At 33.9% G+C, this 20,802-nt stretch overlaps 1 protein-coding gene across 1 annotated transcript in view; it reads right to left on the bottom strand.

The window, feature by feature from the left end:
• The window catches only part of LOC127951549 (protein unc-13 homolog A-like), a 66,416-nt gene extending 45,866 nt beyond the window's left edge, over nucleotides 1-20,550 (bottom strand). Inside the window, exons 1-7 of the mRNA XM_052549495.1 lie at nucleotides 20,297-20,550; nucleotides 13,430-13,459; nucleotides 12,631-12,730; nucleotides 7,009-7,126; nucleotides 2,911-3,034; nucleotides 2,062-2,132; nucleotides 1,059-1,113 (exon numbers count right to left, since the gene is read on the bottom strand). Coding sequence (XP_052405455.1) covers nucleotides 1,059-1,113; nucleotides 2,062-2,132; nucleotides 2,911-3,034; nucleotides 7,009-7,126; nucleotides 12,631-12,730; nucleotides 13,430-13,459; nucleotides 20,297-20,318 — 520 coding nt within the window. The 5' untranslated portion in view covers nucleotides 20,319-20,550. The remainder of the gene's footprint in view (nucleotides 1-1,058; nucleotides 1,114-2,061; nucleotides 2,133-2,910; nucleotides 3,035-7,008; nucleotides 7,127-12,630; nucleotides 12,731-13,429; nucleotides 13,460-20,296) is intronic.
• Nucleotides 20,551-20,802: the final 252 nt, after the last annotated feature.

Genomic DNA, 20,802 nt, shown 5'->3' with positions numbered 1-20,802 from the left:
ATTGATGAATTTCGTAAATAAAAACAAATGTTGATTGTGACGGCCAAAAATCACATTTCGCAGAACCGAATTTAAGTCTTCCGCCAACTACTATAAATAATAATGTGAAAAGATTCAAGGAATACAGAGGAATCTCAGTCTGTGTAGGGCAAGGCAGGGAAGCTCAGGTGAATGTGCTTGACCTTTGACCCCTCAGATGGCATTGCATAAGAAACCATCATGCTGCGGTGTTAGATATAGCCACATGGGCTCAGGAGTACTTCAGAAAAACACTGTCGTTTAACAAGAACTGCAACTTGAATCTATATTACTCTATGAGAAAGCTATTCTTCAATTACATGCAGCGATGCAGCTGGGTTCTCTGGGCTAGAGCTCATCTCAGATAGTCAAAAAGACTAAAGAGTAAAGTATGGGTTTGATGACGCAGTGTTGTGCTACTGGCCGCCATCCAGTGATGATTCCCAGCTGCATGTCTCAGCCAATCAGAAGGTCTCACAGTCTAGCCCCGCCCCCCTGGGAGCTGTGTCAGCAATCTATGTGTGTGTGTGTGTATGTGTGTGTGTGAAATAAGATCGTAACTCAGAGCTCCATTCATTCTGCAGGACTTCTATCATTACCATCATTCATGAATCACATTAACGGTGACACACATACGGGAAGGACTGAACCGCTACAGCACTAAGTGGTTTAGATGCTCAGAACTGTGAAGATGATCCGATTTACGGGTGAAATCTGAATCTGATCTGCTGCTCTCATAAGTGACCATCAGAATCAATGGCTACTCAGAAATAGCTCCAGAAGATCTTGCACGCTCATGTCAGATGTGGAGATATGGTTTTACCAAATTGTTGAGACTTGAGATAAAACATTCATTATTTGCAAGCTTGAATTAAATGTGCATTTTAGCATTTACTAATATTTGCTTGAAAAGTATCTGAAGGAGAACGGCTTAAGTGTGCATTGTCAAGCATGCAGGTGGATTTCACAAGTGAAAGAAAGGGAATGGAAATATTTGGGTTAATTTCATAATAGTTTAGGTTGTAATTCATCAGACTCACAGCACTGTGTTCCCGGGACTGACAGAGGCCTCTCCTGAACCTCCTGATAGGAATACTGTAACACACATCACACACATACTAATCATCAGACACATGTGAAACCTGTTACATTAATGCAATGCTTCCAGATTAACATTCTAAAGGCAATGCAAACTCTTTACGAGAGATTATGATATCAATCACACTTGATCAAAACAGGAAGAAAACAAGTTTCAGATATTTGTTCGTGTTCTCATCATAAAAGCACTTCATTTCGTTCAGTTTATTAGAAAACAAGGCTTCATCTTTATATAGCATCTCAAGTAAATTTACATTTATTTAAAGATTGGGAAAAAAAATACAGATAAAGATATTTATTTCTGCAGTGAATGCAAGATTTAATGTCATGACTTTATGATTTGAAGACTTTCTGCTCTGATTTGAGACCTTTTTAAGGCATTAATTTGAGTAACTGAAACCAATCAAGAATTTTTAAAGATCCGCAAAAACTAGATAAATATATTTTTTTGATTTTACAGTAAACTATTTAAATTCCACTGGAAGCACGAAAAAAACAGTGTTTTCTCCAAAATTTTGAAAAATATTGAGCTTTTTTTAATAGTTATATTGCCCAGCACTACTATGTATGATAACATGGCATCTCACAAGTTTTATTTGCGATTGTGAACACAGCTACTGTTTTGAAAGTGAATCCACAGTGAATCCACAAAACCAGTCATTAGGGTCAAGATACAACAACTGGAAAATCTGGAATCTGAGGGTGCAAAAAAAAAATCTAAATATTGAAAAAAACATCTTTAAAGTTGTTCAAATAAAGTCCTTAGCAATGCATATTACTAATCAAAAATTAAGTTTTAATATATGGAACATGATCTTTACTTGCTACAAATACACCTCAGAGACTAAAGACTGGTTTTGTGCACCAGGGTCACATATGTCAATTTTAAGTGAGATTTTTGTGTTGGTGCATGCAGAGACTACAGCACAGAGAGACGAGACTCACATCCTGGTCTCGCATGGCATTGAGCTGCTCCAGTTTCTTTGCCCAGTATCGAGCCTCTTCTTCTGGGATGTCTGTTGGAGAAACACACGCACAGAAAACAAGTCTCAGCATCAAATCTCTAATCAGTGGATTGAGTAACATCCAAGATATCCAAAGCCGGTTTCACAATCACCAGTTCCTAAATGTGATGTTGAAAACAACGGTCTAACCTTTGGCCAGAACAGACTGCAGAGTGAAATAGACTCCAGCAGAGCCACTTCAGAGTAAAAGCACATCATTTATATTGACTGAGCGAGAGAGCTTCAGTATAAAGGTGTATTTCTTTTTGAGAACAAGAGCTCATTTGTTTAGAAAAACAGGGCACATCTGATGTTTGAGGACCGTCTGTGACTTCACAAATGCATTTGTAGCAAAGAAATGTAAACTATTAAAAACTTTCAGCAAAAGTTCTGCTAAGCGGTTTCAGCGTTAATAAACATGCACATGAATATGATGTTTAAATTAACAATTGTTTTTGTTTTGTTCATGCATTTCTTATTAAAACAGTATTATGGGATATACCGATAGCCCAAAGTTACCTTTAATTTACATCTCAGACCTTCAAAACATTTCTACTTGCTGTTGTCTGTGTGTCACTGGAGTAGGTTTTTATTTATCAAGGATGCATTCAATAAATCAAAAGTAATGACATGTTTACAAAGTATTTCTATTTAAAATAAATGCTGCTTTTTTAACTTTCTATTCATCTGTGAATCCTGAAAAATTCAATTAATGATGGTTTCCATCAAAACATTGGGCAGCACAAGTGTTTAACAAGTGAGGTTGTAGCTGTGATGTGTTTAATCTCACCCAGAGGCAGCTCGAAGCGCGTGTCCAGAAGCAAACTGTGAAATGTTGGATCTTTGGTGCCACAGATTTCATTATCCGCCATTATGACCTGAGAATCTAGAGTCAGCCATTCGCCTGGTCCTTCCTGACACACACACACACACACACAAACACACACACGCACACACATACACACACACACACACACACACACACACACACACACACACAGAACAGTGCATATGCTTGTGAACTGGGATGCACCTAAAGACTCATCATGCATATAATTTTGTCATTAAATACAAATACTTTACATTTTGTATATATGTATATACATATGCATGTATAATATAAATTGCATATTGCATTATATATACGTTGCAATGCATATATTGTATATTATTTATTTATAATGGGCCTTTGTTAAACACAAATAACTTTAATTTACTATATATTTGATTCAAGTCAGCCTTTATTTATGAAGCATTTAAAACAGTTGTTGACCCAAGGTTTTGCATAGATCAAGAAATGCCAAAATAAAAATGAAATGCCTTGTCAACTAATATTTCAAGTAACAAAATTATACCCTGATTTCAGAGTTTAAGGCCTGCTGCAGAAAAAAGATGGATTTCCTTTAGATTTACTGTAATAGGGACAGCTTTTTAATATAACATTCATTAATTTAATAACAAACTATTGTTTGATTGAAACCCAATTTAACTCCTTTAGTTTAGAACAGATTAAAAACTCTATTTTTCAAGTCAGTCCTATAGGACAAGCATGTAAAGTCTTTTCAGCAAAAATGCATCATCTGATGTCTTTGCCAATAAAGTGATCGACTCTTTTAATTAAAAAGTGGGACCTTCGTCTCCGACTGCACATTAACGCCTCAATGTCCTCATACACGTCTCTGATCGGTCACAGAGAGCTGTTAACCTTTCCTTCCCAGAATGCCGTTGGGGATCATCGCCTTGATTTCTGATGACTCGTTAGTCTTCTCTCGTCTGTGACATCATCAGGACAGCTCCAATGATTGGCTGAGCTCCGAGGTTAGTGTTAATCTGAGGTCATTAATCTCTCTTGACGTCTTAAAAGTACCAAATAAAGGTATTCCTCATTTATTTCTCAGTCAAATATCAATGAAAGTAAAACGAGTCGGCACATACTGTTTTTCAGAGTGAAACGCAGAACTGTGTTTATTTACACATGAGCAGCACATAATCCAGTGTTCTCAGCATCTTAGTAAATGCTGATTCACATAAACTCACATTTGAATCTGTTTCAGTCACTTATCATGTGCTTTTGGAAACCTAACATGAAGCGTGGGAAGCTTTAAGGTCTTCATGTGGTTTTTATTCCAAAATAATAGCTTTATAGTTTAATGTTTGAAAATAAAGAAATTAAGAATATATTTTTTTCCGTTCTACAATAAAAAAAGATTATTATTATTATTATTATTATATTTTTTCTTAAAATATAGATTTTCTTAAAAAAAAAAAAAAAAAAAAAAAAAAAAATTATATATATATATATATATATATATATATATATATATATATATATATATATATATATATATATATATAAATAAATAAAAATAAAACATAACAAAATTACAATTTTGATTTATATTATTAATAATAATAATAATAATTAATTATCATAATAAAAAAATATTATTATTATTATTTTATAGCTAAAATGTTGGGAACTTTGTCCATTCCTACAAACAAGCACAGCAAACCTGAAAAAAAAGGATTCATTTTAAATAATAATAAAAAAAAAATTGTAAGAAGACTATAGACTATATAGATTATATTTTTATTATTATTATTTCTTAAAATAAAGTAAAATATAAAATATATAAATATATAAAATAAAATATATAACAATATTAAAATTTTGTCTTATATTATTATTATTATTAATAATTATTATTATTAATGATCATAATAAAAATATATTATTATTATTTTATAGCAAAAATTTGGCCATTTTGTCCATCCCTTCAAACAAGCACAGCGAACCTAAAACTTTTTAAATTTCATTTTAAATAATTAATTTCTTTTTACTATTTTTTATTTTACAGCGGAATATTTATAATATAATTTAAGTTTAATATTTCTGTTTAGTTATACTAATGATCAGAATAAATAACAAAATCATTATTATTATTATTATTATCTAGTCATATTGATAATATAATCACAAAAATTGAAGCGCCTTTTATTTTAATTGTAAAAAAATAAACAAATAAATCACATTCACAATATTTAATTAGCTTTTTTTTCTCTGAAACACACAGCCTTATTCTCTGGGATTTAAAAAATATTTTTTTTTTTTTTGATGAAAACTGTGCATCCGATCACTTTATAAAGTAAACCTTTTATGCACAAGATACATAAATTGAGGAATCATTAAATAATGCACCACTGCTTTGCTTTTATATCTTTTTTATATATAATCTAGTAGCAATAAAGCACAATCATATATTACAGAACAAATGCACAAAAATAACAAATCTCTCTGAACATCAGAAGAAGGAAGAGGCTGAGAGCAGAAAATACTCATTCATTATTGATAGCAGATGATTTATTATTCATGTCACGTTATGAAAGTAAAAGGAAAAACTCATGGGTCATTTATAAAAACAGGACATAAAAGCAGCAAATGGAAGGAGGCTCAATAAAACCGCTGCTTTTAAATAAAGCAAACATTGGCTTTCGTAACAGGACAGGAGATGAGGAGATCTGAGGTGCATTACAGCCATAAATCCAGTGTCTGAAGCAGATCTAATCCAAAACCTGACCTTCACTTCTCTTATCTGACATCACAGCTACGGTCATCCTTGTTAGATTTCATTTAAAGTCTGACCTCACCACAGAGAACAACTGTACTGCTCTTATGTGGCTCTTTCATAGCTTTTAAAATATAGATATTACAATCTGGCATGTGTTTCTGCACAACATTTCATGACTTGATGTTTTTGTCTTGTTTTCCAATACAAATGCAAGCTTAAATCAAGATACATTTACTTGAGAAACAAAATTATTTAAGATATTAAGTATTGTATTTAAAAAAATTGATCAGATTGAAACTAGGGCTGGGCAGGATGGGTAAAATATTATGACAATATTTGTTAGAACTATGAATGCTAATTTAGGGCCACATGAAATGCATTTTCTTTTACTATATTATGTTCTATGTAAAAAAAAAATCTTGATTCTGTTTTATGATTCAGTACTAATCTATAAAAACTGGGTCTAGTGAAATCAATTAATAAAACCTTAAAAATTTAATCAGTCTTTTAAAATGTCTTTTCTCTAAATTAAATGGTGAAAAAAGTTTTTAACGTCTATTTTCTTACTTAAGAAAAAAAAAAGTTAAAATAAAAATATTAATATTTATTTTTAACTTCTATTTTCTTACTTAATATTTATTTAACTTATATTTATTTATAAACAAATATTATATGCACACTTATTATGATTATTATGCAGCATTATGAGTCTTTTCTTGTGATTCTGAGATATCTAACTATTATGATTTTTTTGAAGTAAGTTTTTTAAAAATAGAATAAAAAAAGTTAATTGCAACTTTACTGATTTTTTTCTTGCAATTGCAAAAAAGTTTTTTTTTTTTAATTCTTGAGAAGAATAAGTAGAATTGGAAAATATAAACAAACAAAATAAAAAAAAAATTGATTTTTTTTATATAAAAAATTGCAAAAAAAAAAAAAAAAAAGATGCAGAACAGATAAAACCGTTGCAATTATCTTTATCATCTTTATTCTGTGAAAAAGAGAATTTTTTATTACGTGGCAGAAACAAGCTTTCATAAAAGCCTGATTTCCTTGTTAATAAAAAAAAAAAATCAAATCTTTTTAGAACTTTTGAGAATTTTTCAAGAATTGCACTAAAAACATTCTTCCTTAATGGAATTCATCTTATGAAATTTCTTTAAACTATTTTTGTGAATTCGGCCCCAGGAATCTCTATTAAATCCCTAAGTAAACTAATCTTTCAATCAACCTGATATTAATCTTTTAAACGAAAAACCAGTATAAATAACAGCGCTCATATCAGCCGTGTTATTTAAACTCAATAGTGCAGCACTGACCTCGTTTGATTGGCGGATACTCTGCAGTGGGATCCAAACGTAGCCCACCATGGTGTCCCAAATCAGTCCTTTATTCCACACCTCCACCGTCAGGCCCAGATCCAGACGATTTATCTCACTGGACAGAAAAAGAAAGAGAATGAGAAAAAACAGAACAACCTTTAAATGAAGATAAATGGTGATGCACTGCAGAGTAAACCGCTGAATGAACCTATAAGTAGGAAACAAAAAAGAACAAAGACTGACTGAGAAAAGGCTGCTTGTACTTTCATAAAGACAGTGAGATGTTCTGCGGAGGAAAGTTAAAAGCTTTGATCAAGCCTGGCATGAAGCGGAAAGCAAACCGAGAGCTGCGAGGATAAAGAGCTCGTCTGGAATCAAGATTCGATGTTTATCGAGAGACATTTGCATCTGATTGCTGGCACCACACTGAGAGGATTTTATAGACTAAACTGCTTTACATAAGTACATCACGGCAAAATGGAAACAAATAGGAAACAAAACATGGCCTGGAGAAATATAACACGCACCTAATTTACAGAACAGCAGGACGCAATGTTAGAAAGAAAACCACAAGAGAAGTGAAGACTGCAACATTTCTAAGATGCTGCGGTTTCAGAGTGGCTTCAAATATTATAATACCAATAAAAATACAGATATTTTGCCACATTTCTCAGGGTTTAGAAACATTGTGTGAGTCACGTGTACAACAAATTAAAATAGTGAAAGCCGAACCTGATGTCTTTCAAACACAAACAAGAATTTCTTGACCACAGATGATACGTATAATAATATATAAAGCTATACAGTGCTTATAAGAACATATAATTTATAAATTCTAAGCTATAATGAATTACTGTATATAAAGCTTGACAGAAAACATTCCATTACTTAAAATAATATAAAAAATATTTTTTTTACTAATTTAAAATCACTCGATTTTCCCAGCTGATTAATAACAGTACATTAAGACACTTGTCTTGTGTTACGAGATTTCTGAAAAGCTATGTTTGAATATGCAAATGAGGCATCATCTAATTAAATATGCACTCATTTGCATACATTTCCAGAACATAAATATGAACCCGCCATAAATCCAGGTTCAAAATTCTTGTTTGATTTTGTTGACATATAAGAGTGAAAAGTTTGAGACATTTATCATTTTTCGTTTGATTACTCAGAAGAAATACATCTCTGATTTGTTTTTTTTAGGAATTAAATGTTCTATAAATCAGTGTGTGAATAATAATACGAACAAACCTCAGAAGTTCACCAAGATATTCATTGGAATATAAATCTACAGACACAAATATATAAAGTGCAATATAACAGAAGTGCATGGTTTTATTTCCACTAGTCTGAACGAAGATAATGTTATGGAAGCAAATTAGCCCAAAACATTTAAATTTACCAGTGCATGAAACAAAATGTTTTGAGCTGAAAACACCTTATTTTGTAAGTAAGATTCAATGCAACAGAGAAATTTTAAATGCACGTGTACTCATATTTAATTTCTAGTATGACAACTGGAAGCAATAATATATATGAATCTTTATTTAAAACACAAAACAGCCATATATATTAGCTGAGGCTGTTGCATACTACTGTTTGAAACATTTTTCACTGCATACTGCTTCGGATTCAAGTTTTAAACCCAGTAGTCATTAGTGCAGTGTCTGCAGTACAGTTTTCTCTTCTGAACATCGGCGCTATCAAAGGCACGTCACGTACTGGAGAGCAGAAGGAGATTCTCTGCAGAGCGGCGTTACGTAAGAACAGCCGTGCTGCACCAGAGCAAACGCTTTGAGCTCATCTGTCTGCTATCAATGAACAAAAGCGCACGGAGAAAGATGTGTGAATGAACACAGGAGCGAGTGAGCGGGCGACAGAGGGAGATAAAGTGAAGATGACAGGGATAGAATCACAACATGAGAGGAGACCAGGATAACTGAAAAAGAAATAGACATGAAAGCGTGATTTATGGAAGCATGTTTCAGCTAGTGAAAAAGAAAAAACACTTTTATCAGAATTGTGTGATGTAAACTCGCATTTGTTTCAAATGACGTCAACCCCGTGCACAGGTTTCAAGTGTCATTCACCTCTTTGTTAAGAATGAAATATAATGCAAATAAATATGTGCATGAGTAGTTCTGTGCATGCTCATTTTATAGTAATCCCCGCTTCACAACCACTTCTAATTAATAACAATATTAATCAACTTAACAATGTTCTAGTCCAAAAATCGCTGGCTGCCTAGGCACCTTTTTCCACCTTTGATTTGAAAAGCTTAATTTCCTCATCACTACTAAACATGAACTGACTCACAAACAGTAGTTACACAGAAACAATGGTGACATGAGGGCTATAAATACCAAACAATAAGGGTCACATGACATAAACCAATGAGAAACAAGCCACAAGACTAAGACGACCAATCACAACACAGACTAAGAGAATCACATGGGAAGAACATGACTGTGGCCAAACTACAAAATAAAAGACATGAACATAAACCAAAACCCAAAACAGCCGTGATAAGGGGACTCCTACGGGGGAATTTTTTATTTTGAGAAGGGAGCAGTGTTAATTTCGTTGACGAAGACTATGACGAAAAATATTCGTCAACTAACCTTTTTCACGGACGAAAACTAAATAAAAACTAAATAAAAAGTCAGATATGATGACGAAAAACGTGACGAAATATAACTGACACTTTAGTCAACGAATAAAAATGAGACGAAAATATATGGGAGGGACGAATGGAGAAGAGATCCAATCAGTGCGAATCTTTGAGGGTAGGTTGATCTATGCAAAAGCAGCCAAGCCATTATAAAAAGCCGCGGCAAATGCGAGCGCAATAGCTAAACAAACGCAGCAGCAGTTACACAGAAAAGAGAACAAAGATGAGTTTGCAGAAATTCGCACAGTTTCGAGGACGTTTTCATAACAGTTAAGTTGTTTACACAGGGAACTACACTGCAACCTTTTGAAATGCCATTGCGACCCAAATTTTTATGGGGTCGTAAATGTATCACTGATTATTTTTGTACCTACTTATGTGTAATGCTATGTTTTAATATGAGCATTTATTAAAACAGAAATGTGTATTTTAAGAATACGTTTTATAACGTGCTCCAAGCATTCAACACATCAAGTTGGCTTCAGCCCCGCGATGCGGGAAAGTTGAACTGAGCAGAGCAGCTGGTTACTCGCGTAACACTGAACCGAGCTCTCTTTCAGGACGTTTGCGTCCTCCTGCACCCTGAACGAACAAATACAAATCGCATTTTAAATAAACATAAGAAAAAGAGCGAAAAGTGAAAGAGCTCAATTCAGCAGCTTGGTGTTCTGGTGTTCAGGGAGCAAGCAGAGACGCGTCTCAAAGTCTTCTTGCTTTTGTACCGACAACAAATACATACTAAATATGTCGAAATACCCGTCTTGGAAAGTGTGTTCGAAAAAGTCTATAGTTATGTCTTCAGTGAAAGTAAAGCGTTGGAAAGAAATCGGATGCGTATCTTTATAATGGATGCATTTGTCTCTTAAAGTGACCGCGCCTAATTTACTAGCTTTGCTGTCAGTGTCTTTAATGTATTTAAATGAAAGTAAATCACTCACTGCTCTTGATTGAATTACTTTGTAGTTTTAACAAGAATTTATCCAAAGTCAATCCGAAAATCAGATAGAATAGATTATATTGTTTTACTAGTGACTAAAAAAAAAAAAAAAGAAAAAGAAAATATTAGGGACCTGTGCATGTTTTGCTTAAGTGTTTCTTTCTTTTATTTCTAATGCAACCTTTTCACACCACAGACTGAACCAAATTAAGCATTGCATCAGACATTATCAAGATGAATTTGTTGTTCTGACACAGTTTAACCCTGAGTTATTGTCATATTTTATTACCAATTTCTAAACTACAGCAAATAAACTGTGATATTGTAAGAAACGTTGAAGGTGTCTGAATACATTTTGGTTTGATTGTGTATTTTATTTTACAGTGAAGACTATGCAGTGCTATTTTAAATGAACAAAAACAAACTTAAAAAAATGTAAACTTTGTAAATAGCACAAATAAAGAAATAGAATGAACATACAATACAAATATAATATAGGTGGTTGTCTATTTCAATAATACTGTACTTCATCTTGAAAGAATGTCATATGCATTGCATATCATTCAGGACGAATGCATATCTTTTTCAGAGAGCATGTATATTTTTCATTGAGAGCAGGCCTTATGTTTATTTTATAAATACCATTATATAACAGACTGATGGAAACATTTAGTCAAGTCAACTAAGTTGACTTTGTTCTACTAAAAAAAAACTAGACTAAGACTAAAAGACTTAAGACTAGACTAAGACTAAAACTCTTATGATATTTAGTCGACTAAAACTAGACTAAGACTAAAACATTTCAGATGACTAAAATGTGACTAAAACTAAATGGTGTGTTGTTCAAAAGACTAAGACTAAGACTAAATCCGAATTTGCTGTCAAAATTAACACTGGAAGGGAGTTAGGGTATATTTTTTGGACATATTTTTAAACTACAGTCATCTAATCTAAAAATGTTTACAGTCAAGTAATAAAATAAGAAGAAATAAATGGCAAGCCATATCACAAATAAATACAATATATAAAATGTAAATACAATAATAATAAAATGTGAACTACTGAAGTAACAAAGTCACCTACATCCTGGATGCTCTGGGGGTAAGCAGATGAAACATCAAAATTTCATTTATAACAGAAATACATGAAACTCTAGATGGTGCAGTCCAATAGGTCTAACTCAATCTAACCTGATGACATCATTATCACATGGCACAGCTGATTGGTTCTCTCCTGTATCAGTAGCCAATGAGCTGGCTGCTCAACATTCAAATATATGACTAGAGAATGCCATAGTAGTCGCAGCTCTCTTCAGAAACCCTCCGCCATCCCCAGCTCCACCTGTATAGATCTGCTACGCGGTGATTCATGTATGCTATATGGGGGTTATTTCATGTATGTTATATTTGCATCAGCAATATTCTTACATGCTTACAGCAGCATGTTGTTGATGTTTTTGTAGCAGGAGCGTAGCGTAATTAGGTTTAAAAAAATAAAATAAAATCTTGAATCTCTTAAATGTGTCAAAGATATTTTTATTTTTTGCCATATCACCCAACCGAATGTCATATCTCATCAAATTCTCCTAAAATCTTTTTTATTATTAAGTTATAATTTAGTTGTATAGCTCTATAATCTAAAACTATTCGACTCAATAATGTGTATTTTTATTTGACCTAGGAAAAATGTCTTAGATAAAGTCATATTTAAAAACTCCATTAAGTGTGCTGAGTCAGAAGAGAGAAACTTTTGAGCAAATGAGATTCTCTTGACTTGCTGAACGCAGCAGGAATACTCTGTAACCGAACTCAAATGAGCATGAAGATAATCAGAGTAAATGTGTTTCGATTAAGACTAATAAAACACTGACTGTAATGAGTGCAGGAGAGAACTGAACAAAAACAAGGCACATGAAAAAAACTACGGGATGAGAGGGACACATAGATGAAGAGAAAATGAAAGTAAAAATTAAATCAAAAGACAGAGGAAAATATGAAGGACTCACAACATGAAGTCTTGCTCCCAGCTGGGTTGGCTGCCACGTACTGCGATGGTCGTACTTTTCACATTCTGAACCTTTAAAGTCACGTATGTGTTGAATTTCTCTGCAGGAGAAAAAAAAGGAGATAACAATCATATCATTCATATACAGTTTTCCAAAAGTATTGTACTGAATAAATGGATACATTTATGTATGTACAAAATTAAACTAGATTACTAAATTATGTAAAAACTTTTTTTTTGTTAAATAGTAATGTCCAAAAATTATTGTACAGAACAATTTATAAATTAATGTATAAATGATTTTATAAATTTAATTACATTTATTTTATTTTAAATAATTCACATGAATTAACATTAAACTAGATTAGTAAAGGATGTGAAAAAGTAAATGATATGAATAAATAATAAATAATAAAAACTAAATAAATGTTTTTTTTTATTGTTAGTTACAGTAAAACCAAAAAGTATTGTACTGGACAATTTTTTTTATATAATCTATATAAATTAACATAAAACCAGATCACTTAATGTAAAAAACTAAACAATTTATTATAATTAACCTTAAAATAAAGTATTAAAAAAAAGAGGTAACATGAACTATGCACTAATCTAGCTTTCTAATAAACATGGCATTGTACTCTATGAATATTCTTTACAAGTATATATATATATATATATATATATATATATATATATATATATATATATATATATATATATATATATATATATATATATATATATATATATATATCTCGAAAGGAAAAAAGCTGTGAAATCATGTTGTGATGTTTACCCACCCTGGGGTCCATCATATTTGGCCTTCTTCACTGTAAAAAACAGACAGAAGAGTAAGAGTTAAGTATCAGAGAGAAAATGAGCCAGTAAAACAGAACAAAACGAGCTTAAACAAACACAATGAAACTATGTTTGTCTCTTTGCATCAACATTCAGACGAGTAAAGGCTTCTGCATTTGGTATTCTGACAAAGTAACTTTCCACTGGTAGAATGCATATACAATGTATATGCACTTCAGAAACAGAAGAGCTTGTGCATTTTTGATGAGTGGAAGTCTCTTTGTACAGGAATGAGGGGATTTCTTAAAGTTTTCCATCTCTCTGCACTGTGATGACGTGTGTTCCCATGCATTATCAATGCATGCTGTAGCACATGGCATGCAGTGGAGAGGAGCATTATTATGCAAACCCGCTCCGAACCCCCATTCAACCCCACCCAAAGCTGCTCTTCTCTCCTCTTCCTCTGAATGGCCATTAAAACAGGAAGTGAGTGTGTTATAAAGCCTTGACTGTACACACACACTCCTCCATAAACGCCTCATGTGGTTTTCATCCTCACTCTTATCTAAAGTGAGTTGCTTTCTGGGTAATCATACTGTAGTGCTATTGTGGCATCTGTGCTGCAGTAATTTCGATGTGTTCGGATTCGTTCCGGCACCTCTGACCGGAATTCTGGCCAATAAAACCATTTGAAATGATGAGATCTGAGAGGAAAGTGCCAGCGTTAGTTTAATTTCACGGAAGTTGCTCAGGAGAACATCTACAGACTCATGCAGCGAGAGTCCAGACAGCGCCAAAGGATATGACATCAGAGAAGATTTTGTCAAATCGAACTGATCACTTTATTGCGGTCTGAGTCAGTCTGACACACAACTAATTTCTGAACTGTCAAAAATACTGATTAATATGAAAGTTGGTTTCTCGCATGGGGATTTTTTTTAAATTGCTTTGTTTCTTGTAATTCTGAGTGAACATCTCACAAATCAGACTTTGTTTCTGTCGAGAGAATCAGAGACGTTTTACATCAAATTCTGACTTTTTTTTTTCGTAATTGCACATTTATTCCTCACAATTTTTATTTTTATTTTCTTAAATACCAGTTCATTATTCACAACTGTAACATATAAAGACACAATTAACTGTTAACTCACTATAGAAAGATGTAAACTCAGAAATGCAAGATATGAAAAGTCATAATTGTGAATTGTTTATATCTCAATTCTGAGTTTATAACAAACAAATTATTAACAAAGTCTTGATTGTTAGATATAAACTCAGAAACACATTTAAAAAAATCTAAATTTTGAGAGAAAAATTCAATTAGCCTTGCTTTTTTATTTAGGCTACATATACATTAATCCAGATGCATTTAAAAACAGCATTTTTATTTTAAAACGCTCTCCGTCCACACAAGCGTTTTGCAAACTTTGTCTCATCCACACTGAAACGTCATAAAACTTTTCACTTGCTTTCTGCGCATTCGCACAGCCTCAAAAAAACTCACTGCAGATGATACACAAGGAATAGACATGATACGTTTTTAGCGAAAATGGCATTTTCAAATTTATCCACATTTTTTGTAGTTCATGCATGTAAATTTGTTGGAACTTAATTGATCTTGCCATTGTTATGCTCTAATGTTTGAGGTTTCGAGAAAAGCTTTTGGAAAGCACAAGAAATAAATCAATAAATAATAAAGAAAAATGTCAAATGAAATGTCATAAAAACAGAGGCTATCTGAACCATCATCCAAACACAATAAATGCTGGTCTTTCCAGCAGCAAACACCACAGTTTAGAAATAAAGACTTCGGTTCAGTTTCACCCAATGGCCTCTTTATTCTGTTTTCAGTGCGTCAGCAAATTCCTCAGTGGAAAACATTCGCTCGGGTTGCTTTCTTGGGTTCTGACTCATTGTGTCTCTCTGTGGTCTGATCGAGTCCACAGCGTTTTCTCCCCAGGGCTTCAGGTGTCACTAATGAATCCTGGATCCTCTTTCTGCTCTATCAGATCAACAGATAATGTCATTTATCAGACTCATCGCACACTCAACATTCAATGGCTTCCTGAATTGACCAACGTTTCATTTTATTTCTTCCCTCACAGTTAAAGATACACACATTCGTTCATGTGCTTTAAGAGAGAGCTTGAGTTGTAGATCATTTGTTATTGTGAAAATGGATGGATGGATGAATAAAATAATAGACAATGGTGAATGGATGGATGGTAGATCGACAAAATGATAGATGGATAGATGAATGAGCAAAACGCTTGACAAAATGTTGGATGGATGGACAAATGATTGAAAAAATGGTAGATGGAGGGAAATATAAATGGATGGATTAAAAAATGATAGGCAAAACATGGATGGATGGATGGATGAGAAATAGACAAAATCAAAGATGAATGGATGGGCAAAATGCTTGACAAATATTGGATGGATGGACAGACAAAATGATGGACAAAATGGTGGATGGAGGGAAAGATAAATGGATGGATGGACAAAATTATAGACAAAACATGGATGGATCGGTGGATTGATGATACATAGACAAAATGATAGATGGAAGAATGGAAAAAACGATTGAAAAAACAGTGGAACGATGGATGGATGGATGGATGGATGGACTGATGGATGGATGGTAGATAGACAAAATGATAGATGGAAGAATGGACAAAACGATTGACAAAACAGTGGAAGGGTGGATGGATGGATGGATGGATGGATGGATGGATGGATGGATAAATGGATGGATGGAGGATGAATGGATAAATGGATGGATGGATTGATAGATGGATGAATGGATAAATGGAGATGGTAGATAGACAAAATGATAGATGGATGGATAGATAAACAAAACAATGGACAAAATGGTAGATGGATAAATGGATAGATGTTAGAAAAAATGATGGATGGATGAATAGACTGATGGATGGATGGATGATGGGTAGCAAGACAAAACAACAGACATAATAATACAGTAGAATGAGAGAACAATACAAGGAAATTATAAAAGTAAAAAGAAGTATCATCTGTCCTCTGTCCTGCTTTCATCATGCTTGTGCCAGTTTAGTGTCCCCAGAGCCACATAAAAATAAATCCTCTGGTCTGATACAGCTTCTTTATAACTGCATAGTGGACAGAAATATGACGACCCGATCCGAGCTGAGCGGCCACTGTATATCTCTGCTGAAACACCCGATCTATTTTCAGCCATGGAGTTCTTTCCATTTCAAGCAAATACACACTGAAGAACGGCGACAAACCGGAAACAATCTTTGCCATTCAGCTCCATCTAAGATTGAATTATAGAGAGGTGGGCAGCTCTATCGTATGGTGTTTCACTGAGTGCAGTTAAAACAGACCACTGTAATATATCAATACAGGCCAGATCAATGAAGAGGACGCTGGATCGCAGAACCCAGGAAACTAGTGCTTAATAATAGCTCAGAATCATAAATCACTGCCAATATAAATAATTCAGAGCTGGATCTGCTGCCCACAAACAACACATCGTAATCAATGACTCCCAGACCCCATTTATTCGCCACAGCCGAGAGGAAAAGAACCAGCTGACTGTGAAAGGAAATGAAGAACGAAGGCCTCTTGAATGGGTTTTACTGACATGCCGAGGAAAATGTTATTGCTCAGATGTTGTCCCTTCATAATTTAGAGCTCCATTAAGTATCCTGCTTCATTAAAGTAAAATTGTCTCAGATGATTCTCCTAAAATAGTGAATAGATTTCATACCGAGATTTCAGACTCCCGAATGCAGATTTTGAGATCTCGGCAAATCTGAGAAGAGTTTTAATCTTTATTTAAGGATTAGTTCACCCAAAGATGGAAATAGGCTGAGAATGTGCTCCCCTCAAACCATTCAAGATGTAGATGAGTTTGTTTCTTCATCAGGTTTGTGGAAATGTAGCATTGCATCAGTGTCTCATCAATGGATGCTCTGCAGTGAATGGGTGCCGTCAGAATGAGAGCTGATAAAAACATCACAATAATCCACAAGTAATATTAGTCCATTAACTAATGTCTTATAAACACACTGCTACAAACAAATAGCTTTTGTCTTCTCCAGATGTCAACTGATGGACAGGATTACTTGTGGATTATTGTGATGTTTTTATCAGCTGTTTGGACTCTCATTCTGACGGCACCCATTCACTGCAGAGCATCCATTGATGCAATGCTACATTTCTCCAAATCTGATGAAGCAACAAACTCATCTACATCATGGATGGCCTGAGGGTGAGAACATTTTCCACCAAATTTGGTTTTAGGGTGAACTATTTTTCCTCTTATGAAGCAAGCATTTCAACTTGCTCTCCATCGAAGAGAAATAACTGAGAAATATAAGAGATCTCATTCATGATTTTATTTCCCTGTGGTCTAGTCTCTCCAAAAGCATCAATTATGAGCAATAAAACTCCTCGTGAACATCAAAACACATTACTAACTGTGAAGACCTTGCTTTTTCCTGCGATGTTTAGCTGGAAACAGGAGGTGGGATGTTATCCGCCCATGCTGACTGCAAAAGCGTTTTCAATATTACATAAGTGTAAAAACACTCCTACATTCAGCATATGACAACACCACTGAACATCATAAGAGTTATATCACTCAACACAACAGCAGAAAAAGGAGAGGCCTTATGTAATACATTAATCTTTAGATTTCATTAAACAATCTGTTAAGGGATATATATGCAAACTGACTAGTGGAGTGCCTGAGAATATATAACCAAGCACACATCTTTGTGATCTCTTAAGTAAAGAGCTTAATTCAGTCATGACCCTTCATGCTACACAGTCTCTCCTGTAATGAACATTGATCCAACACCTCTGTCATGACAAACTGCACATCAAGAATAAGAGCTTTGTCGTCTCAAGAAACCCATAACTCCTTTCCTGAACAGTCGCTGTGCCTTTACTCAGGGACTTCTTGTAAATCACACCATTCCTGTTTACTGTGCAGGGATTCCCAGATGAGGGACTTGAATTCACATTATAGCTACTGTCAGAAGCCTAAAATTATGCTTAAGTGTAAGTTTCCGGGTCATATTTCACCATAAAAATTCAAAAATAAAACTAACCTTACTTGCACTGTGTTATTATTTTCCATTACAAAAAAGTGCATCTCCCGCTCCAAATTCTCATGACTGTATTTAAAACACTATAATTTTTATTTAAATCAACATAAATGAAGGGCAATAAAACAAATACTGACATGGTAAAGACATTATAAATTGTCTATGCAGTATATATAAAAACAATTGCATTATGGTAATTATTTCATAGATATTTATTATTATTATTATTCATTTATTTTTGCATCACACTAACGAGAATTGTGAAATTTGCTTTTCCACTGTAGTTTCACAAAATATTTAACTACAAAAAATAAGCATAATTTTAATATATTTATTATTTATATATTTTTACATCATTGTAATGCAAATTTGCTATATATATATATATATATATATATATATATATATATATATATATATATATATATATATATATATATATATATTATACGCAAACAAAAATATAATAATTTTCATAATAGTGTAATGCAAAAATAATATTTTGGGGGTAATTATATATATATATATATATATATATATATATATATATATATATATATATATATATATATAAATATACAATTCTATTATTTATGTATTTTCTTAAATACTATATTATTATTTATATTTAATATTTATATATTTTTTTAAGCATGAATCTTGGCAGGTTTAGTGAGATTCAGCTTTGAACAACTGCGCTCATGTGACCAGCACCAGTAGTGAGAGAGCAGCTAGTGTTTTATAGTCTGGTGCAGCACAGAATAAGAATGAGCGAGCCACGTGTCAATGCATCAGAGCAAAATCAGCCGTGCTGGATTACACTCATCCAGCTATCAATCCTTTGTTTTTAAAGTGCACTGGATGCACTGGAATCTCTTCGACTATTATAGAGTACAGATGTTGCTTTCAGAGCATGCACACGCAGCGTTATCAGTGTTTTGAGGCATCTGAGCCATTCATTACCAAATCGATCATAACTAACCTGTCAATCAATCATTTCATCCACAAAGCTAATGCATGTGAACCTGAAGAAACGTGAAGCCCTGGTTTGCACCACGTAGAGCGTGACCAGAATAATCTTCACAAGAAATCTCATTTCATCAAGCTCACACACCCACACACACAGGATTCCCTCCCGAGCCGTGCTAGAGATTCCCACTCTGTACTGAACAATATGAGCAATCCCCTTCATAACAACACATTTCTACATATCAGATCCTTGAAATATTAATGCGATGTCCTAATAGAGTCTGTATTAGATTCTGATATAAACACTTAAATGGTCGATGACTAACAGGTTGATGAATGAAAGTTAAAAGGAAAAACACACACACCTCCACTAAACAGAAACAGAAACAGATCTTACCACCATTGACAAGACAAAAACATCATCATATCATGCATCATTATAGACCACGGTCACAACATTCACTTATACCACATTATTTTGATTATCATGCCTTGAAATTCCATGTAAATACCATAATAAATTAATTCATTGTAAAGTCCAATAGTACTTTTTTGTGAAGGATACTATGAAATGTGGTTTTATACCATTGTATTGACATTTATTAATATAGTATATGTGAAAACGCCATGGTTTTGTAATCAAAACAGGTCTTTAGCTAAAAGTACCATGTAAATACCGTGTTAAATGAGTGTGGTAATGATTCAGTCTTCTACTTTTTGTAAGGTATTCTGTATGATAAACGTATTATGTTGACCAAATAACAATCTGTTACAATAATGGACAAATGTAAGACTGTTACTCACCGCCGACGCACAGCAGAGACATCGCGCCGCGCCGCGTCGCGTCGACCTCCGCCGGAACGGGACAGTCCGTTTACTTGCTGTGATTGGATTCAGCCGCGCTCGCTCAACACACGGCTATAACTACAGCTTTTACACAACAAACGCGTAAACAAACGGTCGAACTAACAGAAAATGTTCTCATAAAGCACTTTCCCCGTGAGTTAGTCCCTCAGTTCATCGGCCGTTTCGCGCCTCTAGCGCAACTGCCATCTTGCTTCAGCACCAGCGGCGCGCGGACAGCTCAGCTCGCGGTGTGACGTCACGTCGATGAGAAGCAGACGGAGCGTCACGCCACGCGCTAGAGTTAGATGCGGGACTCCCGCTCCTCCGCGTGCGGAACTGTAGTTGTATAACAGCAGATCAAAAAATTCCGCCTTTATTACACGATAAATCTACGATTTGTGTAGAAAACGGAAACATTTCACATGTAGCCTATATGGGAGACGTCTACATTGATTAAAAAGACG

The sequence above is a fragment of the Carassius gibelio genome, chromosome B2 (assembly GCF_023724105.1).
Source record: "Carassius gibelio isolate Cgi1373 ecotype wild population from Czech Republic chromosome B2, carGib1.2-hapl.c, whole genome shotgun sequence".
NCBI lineage: Eukaryota > Metazoa > Chordata > Actinopteri > Cypriniformes > Cyprinidae > Carassius > Carassius gibelio.
This window is presented reverse-complemented; position numbering and strand designations above follow the sequence as displayed.